At 38.5% G+C, this 23,572-nt stretch overlaps 1 protein-coding gene across 1 annotated transcript in view; it reads right to left on the reverse strand.

Annotated features, from left to right (window-relative positions):
• The window catches only part of LOC126161550 (tubulin glycylase 3A-like), a 156,390-nt gene extending 133,315 nt beyond the window's left edge, over positions 1-23,075 (reverse strand). The window contains exons 1-3 of the mRNA XM_049917485.1: positions 22,437-23,075; positions 21,360-21,498; positions 19,842-20,044 (exon numbers count right to left, since the gene is read on the reverse strand). Coding sequence (XP_049773442.1) covers positions 19,842-20,044; positions 21,360-21,498; positions 22,437-22,799 — 705 coding nt within the window. The 5' untranslated portion in view covers positions 22,800-23,075. The remainder of the gene's footprint in view (positions 1-19,841; positions 20,045-21,359; positions 21,499-22,436) is intronic.
• Between the last annotated feature and the right edge of the window lie 497 nt (positions 23,076-23,572).

Raw genomic sequence — 23,572 nt, forward strand, 5'->3', positions numbered from 1 at the left:
TCTAAAGTCAATTGCACTTTAGTGCAAGTCTGGGTCTTATTTACTTGGTCCATGCTTGCTTTGCATAAGTCTACTGTTTCCATGTTTGTCCCTGAAAATGCTTTTGGACTGTTCACCAATTAGATTGACATCTGGTGTTTTTTGCATGTGCTACACTCTGTGGTACTCCACACTCATCTTGAACATCTTTTGTGGATCTATCATCCCACTGCAAGAGATATAGCAGTTGGCAAGGAGAACTTGCTCTGGAGTGTATATTCCACATTAGTGTTGTATATAGTGGCCATGGGGAACCAGTATTTTTAGAGAGACAGACACAACAAATGCAGTGCAGGAGGAGCAGCTAAAACAACAACAGTGGAACAAAATGCATTTACTAATCTGTTTGCTGACCACACATCCAGCAGTGTGGGAGCCTGTGGCATAAGTGTAGGTGGTACAGCCTCTGCCAGTGGCCCCATTTGCAGGTTGATGTGATCACAGAAAGGTGGGAAAATTACCTCTCCCGTAGGTAAGAGAGTAGTAGTAGTTTGTTGAGACTGTGACACCTTATGGACGCTGAAAAAGTAGATTTTGCAGAATTGTATAAATTACTCTGCCAATACAGTCAGCAAGTGCATGAGGTAGCTGCCCATTTATAGCTCAATCATCATGGACACTGTCTACATCTACATCCATACTCTGCAAGCCACCTGACGGTGTGTGGCGGAGGGTACCTTGAGTACCTCTATTGTTTCTCCCTTCTATTCCAGTTACGTATTGTTCGTGGAAAGAAAGATTGTTGGTATGCCTCTGTGTGGGCTCTAATCTCTCTGATTTTATCCTCATGGTCTCTTCACAAGATATGCATAGGAGGGAGCAATATACTGCTTGACTCCTTGTTGAAGGTATGTTCTCGAAACTTCAACAAAAGCCCGTACCGAGCTACTGAGCGTCTCTCTTGCAGAGTCTTCCACTGGAGTTTATCTATCATCTGCATAACACTTTCACAATTACTAAATGACCCTGTAACCAAGCGCATTGCTCTTCGTTGGATCTTCTCTATCTCTTCTATCAACCCTACCTGGTAGGGATCCCACATCGGTGAGCAGTATTCAAACAGTGGGCAAACAAGTGTACTGTAACCTACTTCCTTTGTTTTTGGACTGTATTTCCTTAGGATTCTTCCAATGAATCTCAGTGTGGCATCTGCTTTACCGACGATTAATTTTATATGGTTATTCCATTTTAAAACACTCCTAATGCCTACTCCCAGATAATTTATGGAATTAACTGCTTCCAGTTGCTGACCTGCTATATTGTAGCTAAATGATAAAGGATCTTTCATTCTATGTAGTTGCAGCACATTACACTTGTCTACATTGAGATTCAATTGCCATTCCCTGCACCATGTGTCAATTCGTTGCAGATCCTCCTGCATTTCAGTACAATTTTCCATTGTTACAACCTCTCAATACACTACAGCATCATCCGCAAAAAGCCTCAGTGAACTTCCAATGTTATCCACAAGGTCATTTATATATACTGTGAATAGCAATGGTCCTACAACACTCCCCTGTGGCACACCTGAAATCACTCTTACTTTGGAAGGCTTCTCTCCATTGATAATTACATACTGGGTTCTGTTATCTAGGAACTCTTCAATCCAATCACACAATTGGTCTGATAGTCCACATGCTCTTACTTTGTTCATTAAATGACTGTGGGGAACTGTATCAAACGCCTTGTGGAAGTCAAGAAATGTGGTATCTACCTCGGAACCCGTGTCTAAGGCCCTCTGAGTCTCGTGGACGAACAGCGTGAGCTGGGTTTCACACAATCGTCTTTTTCGAAACCCATGCTGATTCCTACAGAGTAGATTTCTAGTCTCCAGAAAAGTCATTACACTTGAACATAATACGTGTTCCAAAATTCTACAACTGATCAACATTAGAGATATAGGTCTATAGTTCTGCACATCTGTTTGATGTGCAGGAAATTTGTAGCTGTGCAGGAAGCAATGGCAAGCAGCACCATGGGGGAATATTCCTGCATTCACAACAGAGCTTATGAACATGTCAGAGTGCCTATGCTGCACTGTATCATGTTACATTTGGAAATAACTGGGTGTCGTACAAGGTTTCAATTAGGTACAGGGACCTCAGTCAATCTGAGATAATTATCGCCATCTGGGGTGCCCCACATTAGAACACTCTCAGTGCTGAGTAATATTTTATAATGGGCAGTGGATTCCCTTGTGAGGACAACTACAAGCCAAGACCAATACAAAATTGTGAAATGACAGCTCACAATGTTGGTTGTAAATTTATAGCTGGCAGAAAACTTTTTCAGGCTTGATGCATTCACTATTCTTGGATTTGAAGTAGTTGATAAACTTAACCTTTTCTCTCAGACAGTACCATTTCAGAACTTGGAGGCATTGCTGCAATTGTTCAATCAACTTTCTTTAAGGACCTGGGTAGACACGAATTTTGAAGCCCACATAACACTGAAACTTTCAGCAGTTCTGTTGAGCCCACCTGCACAATTTTCAATGCAAGATAAAGGGAAGGTGGAACTCAACAGATGGTGATACTTCAGAAAGGTCTCACTCATTTCATCAAAATAGTGGGCTACCTTCACTGCTGTGATTCAGAAACTCACTGACAATGTTACGACTGCAGCAATTTCAAGTACACAATCAGTGCACTAAGTGAAACAGACCACAACCCAAAGAGCTACTGGTTATATTGGCCAACACTATTTTTTTCAGAATTGATCTCTGAGATGTATGCTTGCAGCTACCATTGGATGCTGAGTCTCCACCAATTTTAGTATTAAATGCATCTTTTGGGATGTACCAGTCTAACCATTTGCTGTTAGGACTAGCTTCAGCCCCAGGAATACTCTAGCACAGGCTCATCCAAGAATTGTGCCCGGTGGGCGCGCCCGCGCCCCACGGGCGCAAGGCAGTGTAGTTCAGCACTCTGTCCGCGACTGTATGTTGCTAGTGTAGGCATAGGAGTGAGAGAGAGAGAGCTGCAGAGCTAGTGAGACCGCACACCACTGCTCTGCGCTGGACTATCCCGCTGTCAGATCCAACACAAACAAAATTACAGAGTAAACAAGCAAACATTTACCGTTTAGGTAACAACTAGTGTTCGTGTGGCAGAATTGCTACGCAAAGCTATACAAATCAATATACAAAACAAGAATCGAAGAACATCTTAGTTGCTTTCTGACCCACAGGTTCATTCTATTAGTACTGCACACGCACACTTGTCATATGTACAATAGGCATCTTCTGAAAATTAAATCAGTTTCTTAAATGAACTAGTCATAAATATTCTATTTTAGAAATAACTTTATGTAAGGGATATAGAGTCTCATTCTTACTGTTAGCAGTTACAAGTAAATATTTTTTGTTATACTTCGGGCTACATCTCTTTGTATCCCTTTTCAGAGTTTATAAATCTGACCCTTAGTTTGCTGTTTTGTACGTAATAATTTTAACTGACCAAGTTTGAAAACTTATTAAAAATAGAATTAAGGTTATAAAGCTCTTTAATTCTTACAGTCAATGTTATTAGAGAAGACAATTAACATTTTACACTTTTTTTCTTTTTCGAGGAAACGGTTTTGTCAATGTTTGGTACAATATTCCCTGAGACTGATAACCTCAAAGAATTAGTCAAATTTTTATCTCCAAGTAATGAACGGTTCTTAGTTTTAGCAAGCTTTAAAAGAGAGAAAAAGTGCTCACAGATATACGTGGAACCAAACATTGAGAGAACTTAGGCCGCGTGCTTGTGCGAAAGAGGATATTTCGCTCGTGGAAGACAGCTGTAAAAGTCATCCAAAGTTTTACACATGAGAAAGCGGTCCTTCAGGCAGATATTGCACTGCAGGTCAATCAGCTTTAGTTGAAGCACTTGTCAGATGTCCTATGCCGAAGGGAAAAAGGGGGAACCAATATATCTAAGGCCGACTGAAGCTTTGAAGCTCACTTATCTCCAAAAATCTGTTTTCAAACCGTTCTTGTAATTTGCAGATGATTGCAACATAATCTGAAAACTCCATGTTCTTTAACGCTGTCTTGCGCAGGAAAGTGTCCACAATTCATGTCACGCAATTGTTTTTCCCACAAATAAGTTTTTTTTCCCCCTAAATGCCTGAATCGTTTGCACTAAATCAATGACATAGTGGTTTTTGTGTTGGAGTGAAATGTTCAATGTATTTAAATGACTAGTAAGGTCACTCAAAAAAGCCAAATTCACCACCCGCTTAGGATGACAAAGTAATTCTTCTGGACGTCATTTAATTTCCAAAAAGGTATTTATTTCACCCCTCAAGGAGAAAAACCGATGAAGCACCTTTCCTCTGCTCAGCCATCTTACTTCAGTGTGATAGGGGATGTCCGGGTATTCCTCTTCGATCTCAGCCAGAAATTCTTTAAATTGGTGATGTGTGAATCCATGCGAGCGAAGATAATTAACAGTTCGAGGAACAGTGTCCATAACATTTTTTTATGTTGACAATCTTTGCACAAAGTGCCTCCTGGTGTATCAGACAATGGATTGCCGTGAATAAGGAACAGCCAACTTCAGCCATTTTTGACCTCATGTAACTCAGAAATTCAGTGCGTATCCCTCGTAGCGCAGGGGCTCCATCCCTTGTTGCACTGGTCAGGCGTTCCCATTTTAAACCCATTGACTCTAACACATTTTCCATGGCTAGAAAAATATCCAAACCCATGGTTGTGTCTTTTAATGGTATAACATCGAGAAATTCTTTGGTGACACGCAGATTGTTGTCGACACCTCGAATGAATATGACGAGCTGAGATATGTTCGCAACGTTCGTGGACTCATCAAAAGCGATAGAAAGTGAAATGAAGTTTGCTGCTCTCTCCATTAATTGCTGCTCCATATCTGAGACCATATCTTTGGCTCTGTGAGCAACTGTTTGAGGTGAAAGAGCTATTTCTTCAAATTTTTCCGTGTGGTCTGGTGGACAAATACAAGCCGCTGAGTCGACCAGGCAATCCTTGATGAGATTCCCAGCAGCAAAGGGTTTCCCTGCTTTCACAATTCTCAGCGATCATTTGTAACTTGTGCACAAACTTTGCCCATCTGTTTCCTGCTCGTACCATGCCAAAAAAGAACATATAATTAATTTTGTACAATCCTGTTTTTAAAACACTTTTATCACTTTAACAATTAATTGTTTCATTCATTGAACTCAAATAAAAAAACTAACAAAAAAGATTGGTTTTAGATGTGTTTTCCCCCAGTTCTGCTGAAAAGGACAGCGATGTGTGGTCGCAAAATAAATTTTTATCTATTGGTATATTTGCATACAGCGGCATGGCGAAGCTCGGCATGCGATATCCACGGCCAGCCAGGCGACATGGCTCGGCCACTGCGACAACATACGAATTCACCCGGGGTGCTGGCTGTGGGCGATCGCAGGCACTAGCGCCCCAGAGGCACAGTTTGGACGAGCCTGCTCTAGTAACTTCTTCAGCAAATCAGACAGGACACGGACAAGGAAAACAAAATTCCCAGATTTTCCCTGGATCTCACCCCCCCCCCCCCCCAAAAAAAAAAAAAAAAAAATTTGCACAGTTCAAATACCCAGATTTGCTGCTTACACAGCCAACAGTGACTTTTCTGTAGCCAGATGCGGGAGAAGATACTACTCATATGCGACTCAACTGCGCATGTGCCTGAGCCCGCTCGTAACTGCTTAAAAGAATATAATGTAAGCATTTGTGACGTCACGCAGATCGGAAGTAATTTGTTGTTACAAAGCATTACATAGTCTTCCTAAAGCCTTTCACAGATTTTGATGTTGGCAGACACTTGTATGAGCTCTGTGCTTTTTTTATATGGCACATTTCCTTTGCAATTTAAGTTTTATTCTCTCGTTCATGTTTTGTTGTTGCACTATTATTCTGCAGTAGCAGGATACAGAAATATCCTCTGTTAGAGTGTTGGTCTTACCAGTCAAAATTACAAAAAATTAACTGACAACTAAAACAGTGAAAAATTCCCAGAATTCTAAAAAATTCCCGGGTTTTTCCCGATTTTCTCCCAGATGAAAAAATTCCCGGGTCTTTCCTGGATCTCCCGGTTGTCCCAGGTTGTATACACCCTGTCAGATATACTGTGTTGAATCAACTATCTGGATGACATCTGAGTTACTGGCTCCACAAGAGAACAGTATTTGCAGAATCTGCAGGCAGTTTTCCAACAACTGGTAGACAACTGGCCTTGTTGTGAGCTTGAAATATGTAGTTTTTTAGCTCCTACAGTGCATTACTTAGGGCACGTGTTATGTATGGGCAGTATTATACCAACAGCAGAGTGTACTGCAGAAACAGAAAATTTGCTAGCTCCTAACAATATCAGGTAGTCAGAATCACTTTAAGAAAAGTAGAATACTGTGTGAAATTCATTCCATGGGATGCCCCCTTTTGTCATCCATTGAACCAGCTTTGCATGAAAGGAGTGAAGTTTGTGTGGTTGGAGCTACATTAGCCAATGTTCCAGAAATTGAAACAACACTTCTGCTCCGTCTTTGGCCAATTTCAGCCCCTATAAGCCACTGATTCTGGCACCTGATGCATCTTGATATGGTACTGGTGCTGTGCTCTCTCACAGAAATCCCAATATGAGTTTACCTCTAAGATCTTCTTGGCAGTGCACAGAAATTATTCTCTGATTAAGACAGAGGCACTCACAATCATGTGTGGATTAAAAAAGTTCCATTTTTTCTTGTGCAGCAGACTAAGTTCCAACTCCTTACAGGCCATAAGCCACTCATCTCAATGTTTGGTCCCTGTCCAATCTCATGAACAGAATGGCACAGTGTTTACAGAACTGGGCCTTGCTTCTGAGTAATTATTCTTATGACATTTGTTGCAGGCTCACCTCCCAACACGCGAATGTGGACGCCTTGTTATGGTTTATGGCAGGTTGTGACATCAACTTTGGCAAGCAGGAGGCAATCTGTTTTGCACCAGGCCAAAACCTTCAGGATACGCTCAATAAATTTTCTTTGATAGTGCAGGAAATTGCAGACACTATGGGTATGGATCTGGTCTTACACAGAGTGATTACATCAGTGCAGCAAGGATGCCCAAAGCTTTTTCCCATGGCATCAGACCCAGTTCTCTGAATGTACTGCAAACTTTGCATTAAGTTCAAGATTGCAGAAGAAGTCCTATGGTTAGCTACAAAAGATAAGAACTGCTACGTTGTTTTTCCACTGCCATTGTGACAATGCATTCTGCAAATGAACATGAATCCCATTGAGGAGTGTCACACATGAAAGCATTGGCCTGGCAACGTGTCTATTGGTGAGCAATTAGTTCTACATTGAAAATGCAGTGCATGCCTGTTCAGCATACAAGCACAACCAGGCAACCCCACAATAAAAATTTTCTACATAGTCTATACCAGAGCATCCATGGGACAATGTGCTTGTAGACTTCACCAGTCCTTCTTGGGGTCCACATGGCTATTAGTGATTGACACCTTGTCTCATTACCTATTCGTTACTACATTGTCCTTCATGATATCATACGCTAATACCGGGGCCTTTTGCTATTGAGGGTTTGCTGTGCACCCTAGTCTCAGACAATGATCACCAGTTAGTGTCAGAGGAAATTTTAGCATTCTGCCATTTTTTTTGGCATCTTACCAAGCAACTCCAATCAAGAAGCACAGTCCGGCTAATATGCTGCACAGCCATTAGCCGAATGGCCTCTTTGACCTATTGTGCCTGGCACCAATGGCAACGCCATGGTACCAGCAAGATTCTACCATACGGACACACTCATTTTAGGCTAACACCAGGGTGGACACAAGGCACCATGGTAGGACATACGAGGTGTCAACTTTATATAGTTGGTAGGTTAGCAGTGAACACACCAACAAGCACTGAGTGGTAACTGTGGATGTTTGTGGCACTGAGTGGTAACTGTGGATGTTCCCACTATATCTGTGCATACCTATGCACTGCTTGCCACATAATTTACACTGTCACCCAGAGACACTCACCACTCAGGAGAACTGTTTACCAGGGGAGATCTCATGAAGGTAGAGTATCCCTCTCCATCATTGCCCCAGCCAGCACAATCAGCCCCACCCCCTTAGTACTCAACAGATCTTGACCACCAACCTATGATTGAGCATCAGCCCATTACCACCTCAAACATCTTCCATGACATCCCAGCAGAGCTCACCAAGGCAAAACCCCTTGTGGGTATCCCCGTCACACCTTGTTCTCTTGAGTTGGCAACTCTGGCACAGGCCTGGGCAATTTCAGCCATATGTTACTTAAAAGAGGGAAGAGATTTGGTATCCCTGTCAGACTCACATATGTCACATGAGCAGCTGTTTGTGGTTGAGGGGAGGGGTGATCTGCAACTCCATAAGTGGTGTATGTGTTGCATACATTCGGCAGTGTCTCTGCAGTCCTAGCTTTCCTGGTTTAACCATATGGACTACAAAGTTAGTCACATGTTAGTGTAATCCCATACCTTGTTTACTCAGCCTATACTTGCTTTGTATAAGTGTTAAATTCTTCACATTGCCAGCTCTTGCAGTTTCCATGTTTGAGCCTGACTGTACCTTTTGACTCTGCACACCAACTAGGATGGCACCAAGTGGTTCTCATGGGTACCACACATTGTGGTAGTTTGCACTCATCCTGAGCATTTTTTTTTTTTTGATATCATCTTGCTGTGCAAGATAATATATCAAATCACTAAAACAAAAAACTGTGCCCAGTAGTTGAAAGAACACACAAGATCCTCTACAAGAAGGATATCTAAAGTGCACAAAAGTACCATCCTAAACAACTGATGTAGTGGCAAAAAGCCCTACAGGAGGCCTAGCTGGATGACAGTGTTGGGAAGCTGGGTCATTTTGATGAGTTTCATGCTGCTCCTACTCCTCCTCCTCATCATCATTATAAACTGACACCTGCCACTTAGCTGGAAACCTGGGAGCTTTTCATCATGATAGGGAATAGTTCATCTCTTGGAGCAATAGATCATCTCTTGACAGCAATAGATGAGAAGGATTACCTAGTTCATGCATTGTATACACCTGGAGGCTTCATTCAGGGTGTTGATATGGCTGTTCAGATAGTCAGTTATGGAATATGGTGCAACCAACTGCAGAGTATAATACACACCTGATCAAACAACACCTTTTGTCTGGGCTTTGTGGTCACATTTGGATTATTTCAATGATTGGAAGAAAAGGCAGAGAAGATCAGACATGCTCACTGAATTTCAACACAGATCACAATCTGCAGCATTGTACATAGGACTGATTGTAGTGTCATGGTTTTGATATGACTGGGAGGCTTGAAACAAAGACTTCAAAATTTCTGTACAAGCTAGTCTGTGACCTTTTAGACATGTGCCACAGGTCTGAGAGCTATAGGGTCTCTCTAAGTAGGTCAGCTATGTACTATACATCAGAGGCTGCTACACAGGTAGCCGAATGTGTGTAAGGTGCACACAAGGATTTTTTATATTAGGTGACTGAGCATCCAGTCCACATAATGACAGCTGAAGGAGACCACAAAGCATCTGTATAAGATCCAAAGAAATGGCCCCTGCAGATGAGACTATTAAAATCCTAGTAATCAACATAATCTGAGCTGAAACGTAATGAGGCATCTCAAACAAAATAACTTCCTCAAAGCCAAAAACGTCAGTCATGCAAAACTCAAATAGCACTTTTCATACATAACATCTTGGAGCCATGGATGAAAGAAATCTGACAGATGCAGCACTTACTGACTTCCAGAAAATTTTACTCAATATTATGCCAAGACTTATTAACAAAAGAACAATCATATGGAATATCCATGTGAAATGTGTGACTGGATTGAGGATTTCCCAGCAGGACATAGCATGTTGGACAGTCATTGACAGATTTAGAAGTAACTTCAGGTGAGCACAGGGGAAGTGTTAGGACTCTCACTGTTCATGTTGTATGTTTATGACCTGGCAGACAATATTAATGGTTACCTAAGACCATTTTATAGCTTATGCAATTCCCTATCATGAAGTAATGCCTGAAAAAAGCTGCACAAATATTCAGTTAGATTTTGCTAAGTTGTGAAAGAGGTGCAAAGCTTGGCAGCTTGTTTTAAATGTCGAAAAATGTGCACTTCACAAAATGCAAAAATGTAGTATCCCATGACTTCCACAAAGAGTCACAGTTAGAATCAGTCAACTCTTACAAATAACTGTGGGTATATGAAATGGAATAATCATAAAGGCTCAAGCATAGATAAAGTAGGTGGTGGGATTCGGTTAAATGGCAGGATATTAAGTAAATGTAATCACTCTACAAAGGAGATTGCTTACAAAACACTTGTTCAATCCATCCTAGCTTAAGTGTGGGACCCATACCCAACAGGACCAACATTGCATATGATGGGCAGCATGAATATTTATATGTTTGTTTGACTCATGGGAGAGTGCCACAGAGATGCTGAAGAAACTGAACTGCCAAATGCTTAAAGACAGATGTCTGATATCCCATGATAGTTTATTATGAAGTTTCAGTATTGTGAGAGGAATCTGAGAATACATTTAGTTCCTATAAATCTCTTTTGTAAGAACAGCATAGAAAAGATTACACTAATAACAGTGATAGACATTTAAGGAGTCATTCTTCCCATGTTCCCCACATGAATGTAACCTATTACATGGTGCAATTGGAAGAACCACTGGGCCATGTGGTCTAGTAGTAAAGCATATGTTTGGAAACTGGGAGGTTGCAAGACTGAATCCCCATTGAACCATGGAATTTTTAGTCTGCCTTAAGCTAACCTTCTCTTCTCAACAATGTGAGAAGTCACCAGGAATGACACATGGTTTGGATTCCCTGGTTTGATAATTGGATAGATTAAGGACATGCTAGTCACCAAAGTACCACGTAATTAACAGATTTGCACCCAGCCATTGAGCAACACAAAATTATTATTATTACATTATTATCAGAAGTACCCTTTTCCATGCACTCAGAATGATTTTCAGAGTGTATGTGTATGTAGAAAATGTAAATCTGGAATGCGACTGAGATTTGGACTGACATCCTCCTGAATACAAGACCAGTGTGTTACTTCTGTGCCAACTTGCTCGTTGTATGTGGAGGAGGTATGCAGTGAGTTCAGTGGAGCCTCTTTGCCTACAATTACATTCAGTGTAGGGACTGGTAACATATAGTTTTATATAGTTTTTGTATATGTCACTTATATTATTCAAATGACTGCTTACAAACTGGTGGTATGGAGGAGAGGAATATGGCAATAACACCTTCAACACTTTTCACATAGATATCAACTTTTCTGCAGAAACTGTTAACCTCTTAATAGAGGGGTTCTCAGTCTTTTGGATAAGTCTCTTGTAAGCATACTGTTATTTGAAAGATGAGTCCCAAAATGATCCAAACTTTTTTAAAAAAATCATCACAGGTGACAAAACATGGTGCTATGCTTATGATGCTAAATCAATGTTACAATGAAGCCAGTGAAAGATTTTGAGCTCACCTCATCCCAGGATCTTTTGTTAGGTGAAATCAAACATTAAAACAATGCTGATTTGTTTCTTCAGTGGGAGAGAAGTCATCCATTCAGGGTTTATTCCACAGGGTCAGAAAGTTAGACAGGCTTTCTACTTGGAAATTTTGAAAAATTTGCACAACAATTTGCGGCAGAAGTGACCTGACTTGTGAGAGTCAGGTGACTGTTATTTCATCACACAATGCCCCTGTTCATATAGTCCTGTCTGTGTTACAGTTCTTGACCGAAAATTATATAACTGCATTCTACATCCCCCATACTCACATAACATTGTCCAGTGCAACCTTTTTTTTTCTCTTTTTTTCCCATCTCCCTAGAATGAAAACAGACACGAAAGGAAAGTGTTCTGCTGATGTTGCTGAGGTGAAGAAAAAAACGGTGGAGGTGCTGTCAAACATCAAAAGATGAATTTAACGAGTGTTTCAAAAAATAGAATAAAAGATCAGACATACTATTAGAGCAAGTGAAGAGTACTTTGAAGGGGATTGAAAGTTTCTTTCTTTTTTGGGGGGGAGAGGGGAGGGGGTGGAGGGTGGGGGCGATGGGACCCTCTTGTGTTACTCCACTCAAGAACATGTTAATCTACAACGTATGTATCATATATTTTATCTTTATTGTCTTCTTAGGAATATGTTAAGTTCAAACTGTTACCACTCTCATATTTTTCAGGCACTATAACAGCCATGTGAAAATTTGGTTTGTTGTACTCATATAATTATTTATTGTAATATTTACTTTAACTTTGCTCCCCGTATACACTACCCAATCCCAGTGAAACACAATTATTCAGCATATGTTGTATAATCCATATTTTATTTCCATTATACCATTATTGTCATGTATGTTATATTTCAACTTTGTACAATTTGTCACATTCCATATCCTTGCAATTCACTCGCTACCTGATTCAACAGAACAAGAAATAAATAAATAAATATAAATTAGTAAATAAATGAAGCATATTAAAATAAGACTGCTGATGAGAAAATATGACATCATTAAGATGAATCTAGAAGAATCTAGATTCACCAAAGAAAAACTGGAAAATAAAGCAGAAAGCTCCTATTCATCAGAAGAATGTAATATGGTTAAAAATATAATTCTGAAAGTCTTAAAGATCAGAGAAGTAAAGAAGAGAAAGAACAGGAAAGAATAAATTACATTAAGTATGTCACATAAGCTCGATGAACATGGGAAATAAAAGAATGGACATTCTACAAAAGGAAAAAAAATGGCATAGGAAACTAAGTAATGAACAAAGAAGATTAAATAATCAGGCTAGACTGAAGAACTGGAAAAGCATGATAAATTAGGTGTATAGAACAATGAAAATCTCACAAACAAATATAAAAATTCAGCATTAAGGGTACGGTATACTAAGCAAAAATTGGAAGATGATAGCACTCGTTGCAGAGGAAAGTAGGTGTGGAAAGCATACATTGAAGAATTATATGAAACCTAATGAAATCATACATGAAAACATGAACATTCTGTCAAAACAGGAAGAGGCATCATATTGTTTTCAGACAAGAAATGTACAGACAGGGCTGCGTGAACAGGGGTACTGTCATGACAGAAAAACCAGTCACCTGACTGCCACAAATCAGCTACTTCTGCTGCACATGGTTGTGCAATCTTTTCAAAAGTGCCAAGTAGAAAACATGGTTAGCTGTCTGGCCCTGTGGAACAAATGCTGAATGGATGACTCCTCTCACACTGAAACATCAAAATATTGGGATACCTTTGAAATGCAGTTGTGGAGAAAAAGGCTAAAAATGAAGTGGATGGATAAAATGACAAGAACAAGGAAAACTTCTTGGCTTGGTCGTACAGAGTGAATTGCCTGAAGGAAGTTCATTTAAGGGAAGACTGCAGGCACGAGAGGCAGAATGAGAAGTCTTGCAATGCTGGATGGCACTAAAAATATACCAAGTTAGCAGCACATTATGGAAGAGGCATAGAACAGATGAAAGTCTAGAGAGTGTGCTTGACACCTGTCATATGACAGAGATACCAACGAAGAAGACAGCTAACAACTCAGTATATCATCAATGAGTTGAGTGGACAATAAGCAAATAAACATGTCTGAAAATGTTGCTAACCTTTTGGACATATACTTCTACAGAGCTAACTAGTACAGAAAAACTGGCTAAACCTACACCTTGCTTTGTCAGGAAGTAACTACTTATCAAATGTAATATTTTCACCAGGTTGGTAACAGCAGACGTAGTTTTGCATGAACTTGTTTCCACATTTCACAAATAAGAGCAAATTGAGCTTCAATGCACTGATTTAGTGATGCTTTCTCAACAAAGCAGAGGAATCTGGTAAGTTAATGGAATCTGTCCTGTCATTTTATCCCTGACAAAATTAGGCCCTGCAGAACATGACCCAGAATCATACAAGGAAACACCTTTAGCACAAAAAGCACCTCTGAAATACATAATACCAATCATTGCCTCATATGATATGGTTTAAGTGATGTTTTCTATTTAATTTTAATCATTTGATTTTGTGTGCTTTTTTATAATATGTAGCACTGATTCATCAAAAGATGTCTGAAGGCACTGTTGATGGAGTCATCTACTTGGCAGCAGGCATATGCAGTGGGCCCTACACATTTCTTCAATACCTTCAAAGCAGCCATTCTACTAAGAAATATTGTGTTACTGACTTTTCTTTGCGAATGCTGTTTTCATGTCATGTGTTTCTGTGCTCGAAGTGTCTATTTGCTATAGGTGAGTGGTTGCCCTTTCCCTTATTTTGTGTATAACTCTTCATCAGTCTCACTATCTTGATAGTTCATTATCTCTGGCAGGAAACCACCATCAGAATCCAATGGCATTTTCTCATTCAACATATGAGTTTCCAGAACAGGGAAAACCCCTTCATTAGTGGCATAACTGTAAACACCTGTTACAGGCAAAATATGACTGAAAAGTTATGTTACAATGTCCAATGTGAGAAACCTTTCCAACAATGCATACATCATTATTTGACACAGTGACTGTTCACCAAAGCAAAATGAAACACAATTACCTTTGTAATTATGAGAACAGCAATATTCTACAAAGGAGGTACACCTGGGGTTGATTAACCCCTCCACTGTTCCACATATACTTCTTGAAATTTCCATGAAATCATGAAGTTCAGCACATTGCAGCACATTATTGTAAAAAGTAGAAGAAACATGGAAAAGTCATGAAGTATGGTAGAAAGTTTTTAGCAACTGAGCTCGATGTTGCAGAAATAAAAATTGAAAAGTGTTTTGATCCCTACCGTTGATCTAGTGTTAAGGACTGGTCCAATATATTTCATACACTGTACAGTTCAAAATTCACAGGACCAATAAATAAATAAATAAACTTTGTGAAGATATCAAGAAAAATGTTTATGTCAATTATGGAAGTCCAATTTCACATCAAGGGAGAATTTGCATATAACACAATTTATTGACAAGCTAATGATCACTGTCATGTCTCTTCCCCTTCCCTCTCAAAGTACTGCAGTACTTCATTTTGTCAATTTAGATCTACAGACTTACAAATTTATCACATTTTTTCAATTATTAAATTACCTTCATGTTAATTACCTTTATGATAATTTCACATGAAAATATGCAAACAGTAAATTTTCTAAGAATTCTGTGTACTATAGCAGTAAGTCATATCTAAAATAGTACTGGAGGCAGCCTTCATCACAATTTTTTCCTGTATTTTCCCAATAAAAATGTGTCACAATCACAAAAATCAGATACCAGTTTCTATGAAATGGACAATTAATTAATGGAATGAAGTATGTTAAATATGCAGATATGTTATAAAAAAGGTATCTTTGGTACATTAGATAATTGTAAATTAACATTCATACATCCATGTTGCATCAGTACTACAGCATTTTATGATAACAGTACTGCAATCCTCTTTTTCCTTACCAAGTTTATTTGAAATTTACAGCAACAAAAGGACAGTTTCTGTTCATGAGTAGGCCCTATATCTTTACTAACTGTTCACTTATAAGTGATAATAAAGTGAGCAAATTTGTAACACAAATGAAATATAGATGAAATGTCGTAAGTTAATGTGAATTAATGGAAATAAAAATAGGCACAACATATCAAAATAATAAAAAATAGAATTACTTTTACTAATTTTGATCATATTTTTGGAATTTCAGTGCATTTTTTCTGAAAATTAAAATTCTCTTTTCTTATTTCTATTTCTACATTCACTCTCTGTAAACCACTTGAAGTGAATGGCAGAGGGTTCTTTCCATTGTTATTAGGGCTTCTTGCTGTCGCATTCATGTATGGAGCACAGGAAGAATAACTGCTTAGAAGTCTCTGTGTATACTGTAATTAGTCTAATCTTGTTCTCATGATTCGTATGGGAGCAGCACATAGAAGGCTGTAGTATATTCCTTGGAATAAAGTATCTTGCACTGTGTGCTGATGCTAGTAATTTGTTGACACTGGTTGTAGCCAACAATAGTATACAATAGGCAAGGAGAATTGCTGAATCTAATGATTTCTTTCAGCAAAAGATATAAATTTATTGCATTTGTTTTTGACATACAGAGACACAGAAGTTTTAGTGATCTGATTATTATGAATTTTAAAGTTGATTACTGATTTTCATATTTCTTTGATAACTGTAAAAAATGAGATGTGCTGACAGATTGAATTTTAGCAAAGCCATAGGTCTAATTTAGGCTGGAATGTGATGATTTGCCTGTGAGGTGACGAAGTCAATGAATCTTGGCCATAATAGACTACATGTAGCATAGCCCAAGATTCATAACAATAAGCTACTTACATATCTTATTTATGATTTTTCTGAAAATTCCAACAATGTGGATAAAATCTAACCTGTAAGATCAAAAAATCAACTAACTTTATACCAGTAAATAACGGAAAATTAGAAACAAGAATATCACTGGCAAACTACATCTGACTCATGATTCATCATGCTGACTTCCCATAATTCATTGTGTAAACCATTACAAACAGCAAAATGTAATAGAAAAGCTGCTGCCACCATAAGTGCACTATTACCTACATCTAGATTCCTCACTTAATGCCAGTTCTTGAAACTTTGTAAGTACAATTTCTCATGGCAGTTTGTACCTGTCTTCAAGTGTCTGCAGTTTAGTTTCCTTAGCATCTCTGTGACACTCAGCCAAGAGGACAAACACACTCAAATCACCTATGTTGCCCTTCTTTGTAGTGGTTCAACATCCCCCACTAGTGCTGCATGGTACGGGCACCTCTCAAGTAAGCAATAATGAAGTATGGATCAGAGGTATTAAGCAATCTCCTACACAGACACTGCATTTCCCTAGTACTTTACCACCTGCTTCACCTACAACTGAGCTTTGTGATTGTTTCATTTCATTTTGCCTCAAATTGTTATACACAGGCATTTGTATTCATTGACTGATTTCAATTGTGGCTCACTGATATTGTAGTCATAGGCCACTATCTATTTTTATTTCGTGAAAGACACAGTTTTACATTACTCAATATCTAGAGTATGTTGCCATTCCTTGTCTCACTTCAAAATATTATCAGGATCCAAGTGAATATTTGTGCAAGTTTTTCCAGACTATGCTTCATTATAAATAACCACATCATCTGTGAAAAGTATGAGGTGAGTATTAATTTTGTCTGCAATATATACAACATGATCAACAACAGTCCCAACACACTTCCTTGGGGCATACCTAAAGTTACTTCTGCAATCATCAAGGACTCTCTATCCATGATAATATGTTCTCTCCTCCCTATAAAAGAGTCCTCAATATAGTCATGAATTCCACGTGTTATTTGGAAGTCGAAAAATACTTTGTCTACCTGACTGCTTTGGTCCATGGCTTTCAGGATATCATGTGAGAAAAGTGATTAGGGTTTCATGTGATTGATGTTTCTGGAATCCATGCTGGTTGGCTTGGAAGAGCTCATTATGTTTGAGATAACTCATTATGTTTGATCTTAGAGAATGTTCAAAGATTCTACAACAAATAGAGGTCAAGGATACTCAATGGTAATGTTGTTGATTACTTCTGCTAGCCTTACTGTAGACAGCTGTGACCTGTGTTCTCTTCCATCTACTGCGTAACGTTATTTGTTGAAGAGAGCTACAGTATGTTATGGTTAAAGGAGAACTAACTCTGTTACAAATTTTATACAGAATTTGATACCAGTAGGACTTTCATCAATTCCTGGAGCTTTGTTCAATTTTAGTGATCTGAGCTGTTTCTCAGCACCACTGACTCTAAAACCTATATCACTCAGCTTTTCAGTGGTGCAGAAATTAAATTAGGGATATACCCCTGGATTCTCCTTTTCAATAGAGTGTTTGAAAACATTATGGTGTAACATTTCCATAACTGCAGTTCACTATTCTGATTACATTCTTAGAAATCCACTAAATGTTACCTGGAACACTTTACTATTATGTTGGTGCATAAGTCTGTAGCATTTTTGTTTCAGATTTTGGTACTCTGGTTGCTATGGGTTTATTTATCAATTGTCATTTTTTATTGTTAACTCCATGTTGCTGTTTGAGTTTACATATTGTCATTTGAAGATAGCTGTGGAGACTAGAAAATGGAGTGTCAAGTGAAGAAATCATTGCGCTATGCATGGTGATAATGCCACTGGACACAACATGTCAAGAGAATGGTTTTCTCATTTTGAGGAGAATTATTTTGACATTAGTGACTCTCCACTGCTCAGGAAAACCTTTGGAGTTTAGTGATGATCATTTAAATGTATTACTCCACTATGATCGATGTAAATGTACTTGAGAACTAGCAAATGTGATGAACTGTGATCATTCCACCATTGCCTGACAATTGCATGTAATGGGAAATGTTCAAAAATTGGTTGTATGGATATCACATGCTCTAAGCTAAAATCACAGTCACGTGCATCTCTGCTTGTTCATCGTTAACTGGGTCATGAACAACACTCACCATTCCCATCCTGTATTGTTACTGGTGATGAGAAATGGTGTCTTTGTGCTAACATAAAGGAAATAAAGGAATGCTTGACCCAAAACAAAGCAGCAACTGTCTGTAGAAAGACCTACGCACATCCACAAAGATAATATTACGCATATGGTGGAACAGTGACCACGTGGTGTACTACAGATTGTTTCCCCGAGGTGTAACCATCACTGCTGACATTTATTGTCAACAACTGATATGTCTTGAAGATGCAATCCAAGAACAACAACCAGAAAGTCAGTGTTAACTGATAGTACTCCAAAACAATGCCTGCCCGCATTCTGCTAGACTGACAAAAAACATTGTACCAGTGTTGTATCAGGAAGTCATTCTACATCCATCTAACTTCATGAATGAATATAATAGAGGGAAACATTCCATGTGGGATGTGTCTGTGTATGTGCGGATGGATATGTGTGTGTGTGCGAGTGTATACCTGTCCCTTTTTTCCCCCTAAGGTAAGTCTTTCCGCTCCCGGGATTGGAATGACTCCTTACCCTCTCCCTTAAAACCCACATCCTTTCGTCTTTCCCTCTCCTTCCCTCTTTCCTGATGAAGCAACTGTTTGTTGCGAAAGCTTGAATTTTGTGTGTATGTTTGTGTTTGCTTGTGTGTCTATCGACCTACCAGCGCTTTTGTTTGATAACTTCATGAATGTCCGTTCATAACATGTTTTTAAGGAATATCCACTTGCAAAACACATCAGTTAATTTACCAAGGGACAGCAGAAATTAAAAAAAATGAAATCCTTCAATCAATTCCAATCAGTTGTTTTGACAGCAGTTTGTACTGGTATAAATTGAATCAGTAGCACACTCTCAAAAGAAAATTTGTATCCCAAGATTTTTAAGTTACATAGTGTTCATGTCAGTTTCTTTGGCATAAGAAGTAATCTATGCAGTTAAACCAGTAAAGGAAAGTAGTTTTCAGATTTAAATATACAGCTTTGAGAATATAATGGTTTTAGCTAGGGTTTCTAACATTTTAATCACTTCTATTCCTTCACACCAGAAAAATAATCAGCTTGAACATCTGAAGCACATAAATAATAGTAAAAAGGAACAATTTTAACGCCAGAATGGAAAAGAAACCAATCCTGTCATTTACTTTACTGCAGCCTTACATAGGCCTTTATGTTTTGCCTCCACACCTCTCACAAACTAACATAAAACTTTTCACAAAACATAGATTTCAAAACATAATTATTTATCTCAAAAGATATGTTTGCCTGTCATTACCTTTGAAGTGAATGATGGTCTTGGAAGTCTGTTAATAAATTGTTTTTTATTTACATCTTGATACTCCAGAGGGTCATATCTCATTGACCAAATGAAATCTACACTTGTGTTTCGGAGTAAACGAGTCATTAGCATAGCCTCATTTTCACATGCACGAATGGCAGTGTGGTTCATCAGAGAGTCTTGGATTGCTTCATTGATGTCTGGAAAGGAAATGAATAATTTAATTATTTATTTAGTACCCATTTAATCACATTTTTGATATATGATTTGTCAAAATAGAAGAAATTATAAAATTTTACATATAAATATGTATCATATAAAATATAGGTATATATAACTTGTAATGCTAACTCTAAACTGTTAGCTTTCATATTTTGATTGATTGTAATAAAATAAACAATATCCTGCTTAATAAAGTATACAAAAACACAATGTTATGTACAAGACACACAGCTGAAAAGTTACTGACACATCTTCATTGGTTGTATTAAAGCAAGTAATATTCTAGTTACATATGCATAAGGAAACAGAATTTCATGTCCACACACATAGCCGCAAAAGACACATAATTACACACGTTAATTAATAGGTGTACATTAGTAAAAGGTCTCAGTTTTATCTAGAAATACTTTGATAATTATAAACTGACGAGTAGAGAGGTTTTGAGGCAGAACCTACAAATTTGAGATATATTCCAAGTATTTATTAGTGCTGTAGAAACTGTGGATTATTAGTGCATCTTGTAGTTCTCTTTCAAATTATTAACGTTTGGTATTCTTTTGATCTTATTTGGCAGTGCACTAAAGAATTTTCAGTTTATATACTGCACTGTCCTGAAGTCTTGTTTTTGTGCATACATTCTCATCTCTTGTTTCGTAATTATGAACCTCACTCTTCAAAACTGAAAACTCGCTGTGGGTCACAACGAAGCAGATACTTTCAGATACAGATGGTACGATTATGATTTTTAATTCTTTAAAAATGCCTCTGCATAATTCACTGTAAGCAGTGTCATGTACTAACCCTAATCTCTCAGCTTTTTTCTGAACTGACTATTTTTTGAAGGGTATTTCCCCAGAATAGTACACCACACCTTAGCAGACTATGCCTGTAGGTATAACAAGCACTTAACATTGATTTGGCATTGGAATAATCTTTGATTCTTCAAAACATGATTTCTCACAGTATGCAGCCAGCTAAAATATAAAATTATAATATGCACGAAATTACAAGCTTTGGTCTGAATGAGAATATCATTTCACCACTCAGTTAAAACAATCAGGTATACAATGAACACCACAAAGAATTCATCAAGGTCCTGAAGTCAACCAAATATATATAAGTGTGTGTGTGTGTGTGTGTGTGTGTGTGTGAGAGAGAGAGAGAGAGAGAGAGAGAGAGAGAGGAGAGGGGTGGAGGTTGTGATCAGTGATGTTTTCTTTTTTCGTTTAAGACGGCGTGCTTTACATAATTTTGTAAATGATCTATGGATGAACAGTCTAACTAACTACATACCAGCATCGTCCTGGGCTGACAGTGAACCAGACTTGCGGTAACAGTAATGGTTTGGCGTAAGTTTTTCAACCCACCCTCTCTGCTTCAGTGCTTCACGTACTGATGGAAATGAGCCCATAACTGTAAACACTTTGTGATCCTGCAATAAATTTCTTGCATCAAAGTTTCCTATAATTTAAAAATTATTCGATTTACAAATTCACATTTTTACACATTACAAAAATAATGGTGTGAAGAAATAAGTTTGTGGCATTCTGCATATGTACCAGATTATTTTCTAGTCAGAAAATCTAATAACAGTATCATAAAGAAAATCTTGCAAGTCTGTCAGTTTGGACTGTTTTACATGACATACTTAACATTAACATAAAATATGATATTCATTACAGATCCCAGTTCCTTAGTTTCTTTCACATTAATGCATGATTTGAATTCAAGCAGAAACAATTAGTTCAACATAATAATAATAATAATAAAAAACATGGTGGCTGCTTCCAAAATGTGACAACTTTTCTTACAGGAAGAAGAAACAAATATTATATTAATATGTGGCCAAAATTAAGTTTCAGCTGAAAATTATGTCTACCCCACAAATTGAAATAGTAGTGTACCGTTGCGATAATTACCGTACACAACAAGAATGTGAAAACATAGAATTTATTTCATCTTTGATTCTAATCAGAAGTAGGCCCAATATATTGTTAACTGCACTTTATTGGTCCATAAATCATTCTTAGTAGTAGAGATGCAGTATGACACAGGGCAATACCAGCATGAAATAATGAGTCAAATTATAACACCCCATTTTAAATTTGGCAGCACAGAATCTTCTAGGAAGTGAATATTCCAAAAGCTTAATATCGAGTCGTATTTTTTATAAAATACAAAAATGCTAGCTACCCAAGACTGAAGAGAAAGAGTTGAGCCGAGTAGCACTGTTATCTTTATTTTCACCATTGGGTCTTTACAGCTTCATGGGGGTAGGAAAATCAGGAGGTACTTCTACAGTACGCGTGGCTAATTCTCCGAAATAATGAGTATGGCATTAATGTTGCGCATGCAAAATATATTGCTTACCTTTATGGCTTGATCGACTTTCTGCTTTAATTCGCGTAGTTTTTCGTAGGATACAACGATTCTGTACGCTCTCGAATACCTATTCTTGCCTTGGGATCTCTTTCTGTTACCACTTCCAATTCGCCCCTTGGCGCCGTCACTTGGTTGACTCGTACTGTGTGTGTTGCTGTCAGTGTCAGACTTGGGCGCAGTTTCAGGCTCAGGCTCGTTGTCAGATTCATTGTTGAATAGCTCAATATCCTCGCTTGTTAGGAAAGCATTGGATGTCGCCGTCCAATTATCTGTCACTACATGGTTCTCTGTGTCTGTGCAAGATTCTGATTCCACGGAAATTTTGTCGTTTGTGATGCCGAAAGGGTCCATTGTACTTCAGCCTGCCACCATCATTACTATTTAAAATATTGCGTCTCTGTTTTGTTTTTCATAGTGATTGCTTGAAGTACTTGGCCACTATAAGGCTACGCGCGACGACGCACTGTCTGTGTAAATATGTGTGAAGACCGTAGATAATGTTGTCATCTTCTGTCATACCGCACTGCTCCTCGCCGAACGGCAGACAACCACTGCGGCAACTTCCGCAGCTGTTCAGTACTTTACGCTGCTATGCGTGACGTCGCGATTCCCATCGTAACACGTGCGCAACCCCCTCCCACCTATCGTGACCTGAATATGTTCTTGCGGTGCCGTGACGAACAGGGGAAGGGAGAAAAGCGAACCAACGGTAAGAATTCGTTTGGAGATGGGGAGCTCAAATCGATATCTACTACCACACTGCGTGCTGCGACCGAATTTGTCTTATAAACGCATACTGTGAGAGATGCCGCCTACGTACACGCCACGGCGAGCCGGTATTTCAGTTCACCGCGTGTAAATGCTGGCAGTATTACTTTCACATGTGATATCCGTAATAAGTGTGATCCATATTTTATGTATCTATGGTCTGCGGCTCGGTTGATAAAGCTGTTAACAAAGGAGAATAGTAGCGACAGAGCGTTGTTAATGACAGAACTACAAACAAATACTCTCTAGTAAATGAATGAATAAAATAAAAAGACTGGAAGTATTGTGAAACGTCATAATCTAACATTGTTTGAGTGCCCCGCGCTTATTTAGTTAATTGTATGTTTCACTATCGG

This window comes from Schistocerca cancellata, chromosome 2 (assembly GCF_023864275.1).
Source record: "Schistocerca cancellata isolate TAMUIC-IGC-003103 chromosome 2, iqSchCanc2.1, whole genome shotgun sequence".
Lineage (NCBI taxonomy): Eukaryota > Metazoa > Arthropoda > Insecta > Orthoptera > Acrididae > Schistocerca > Schistocerca cancellata.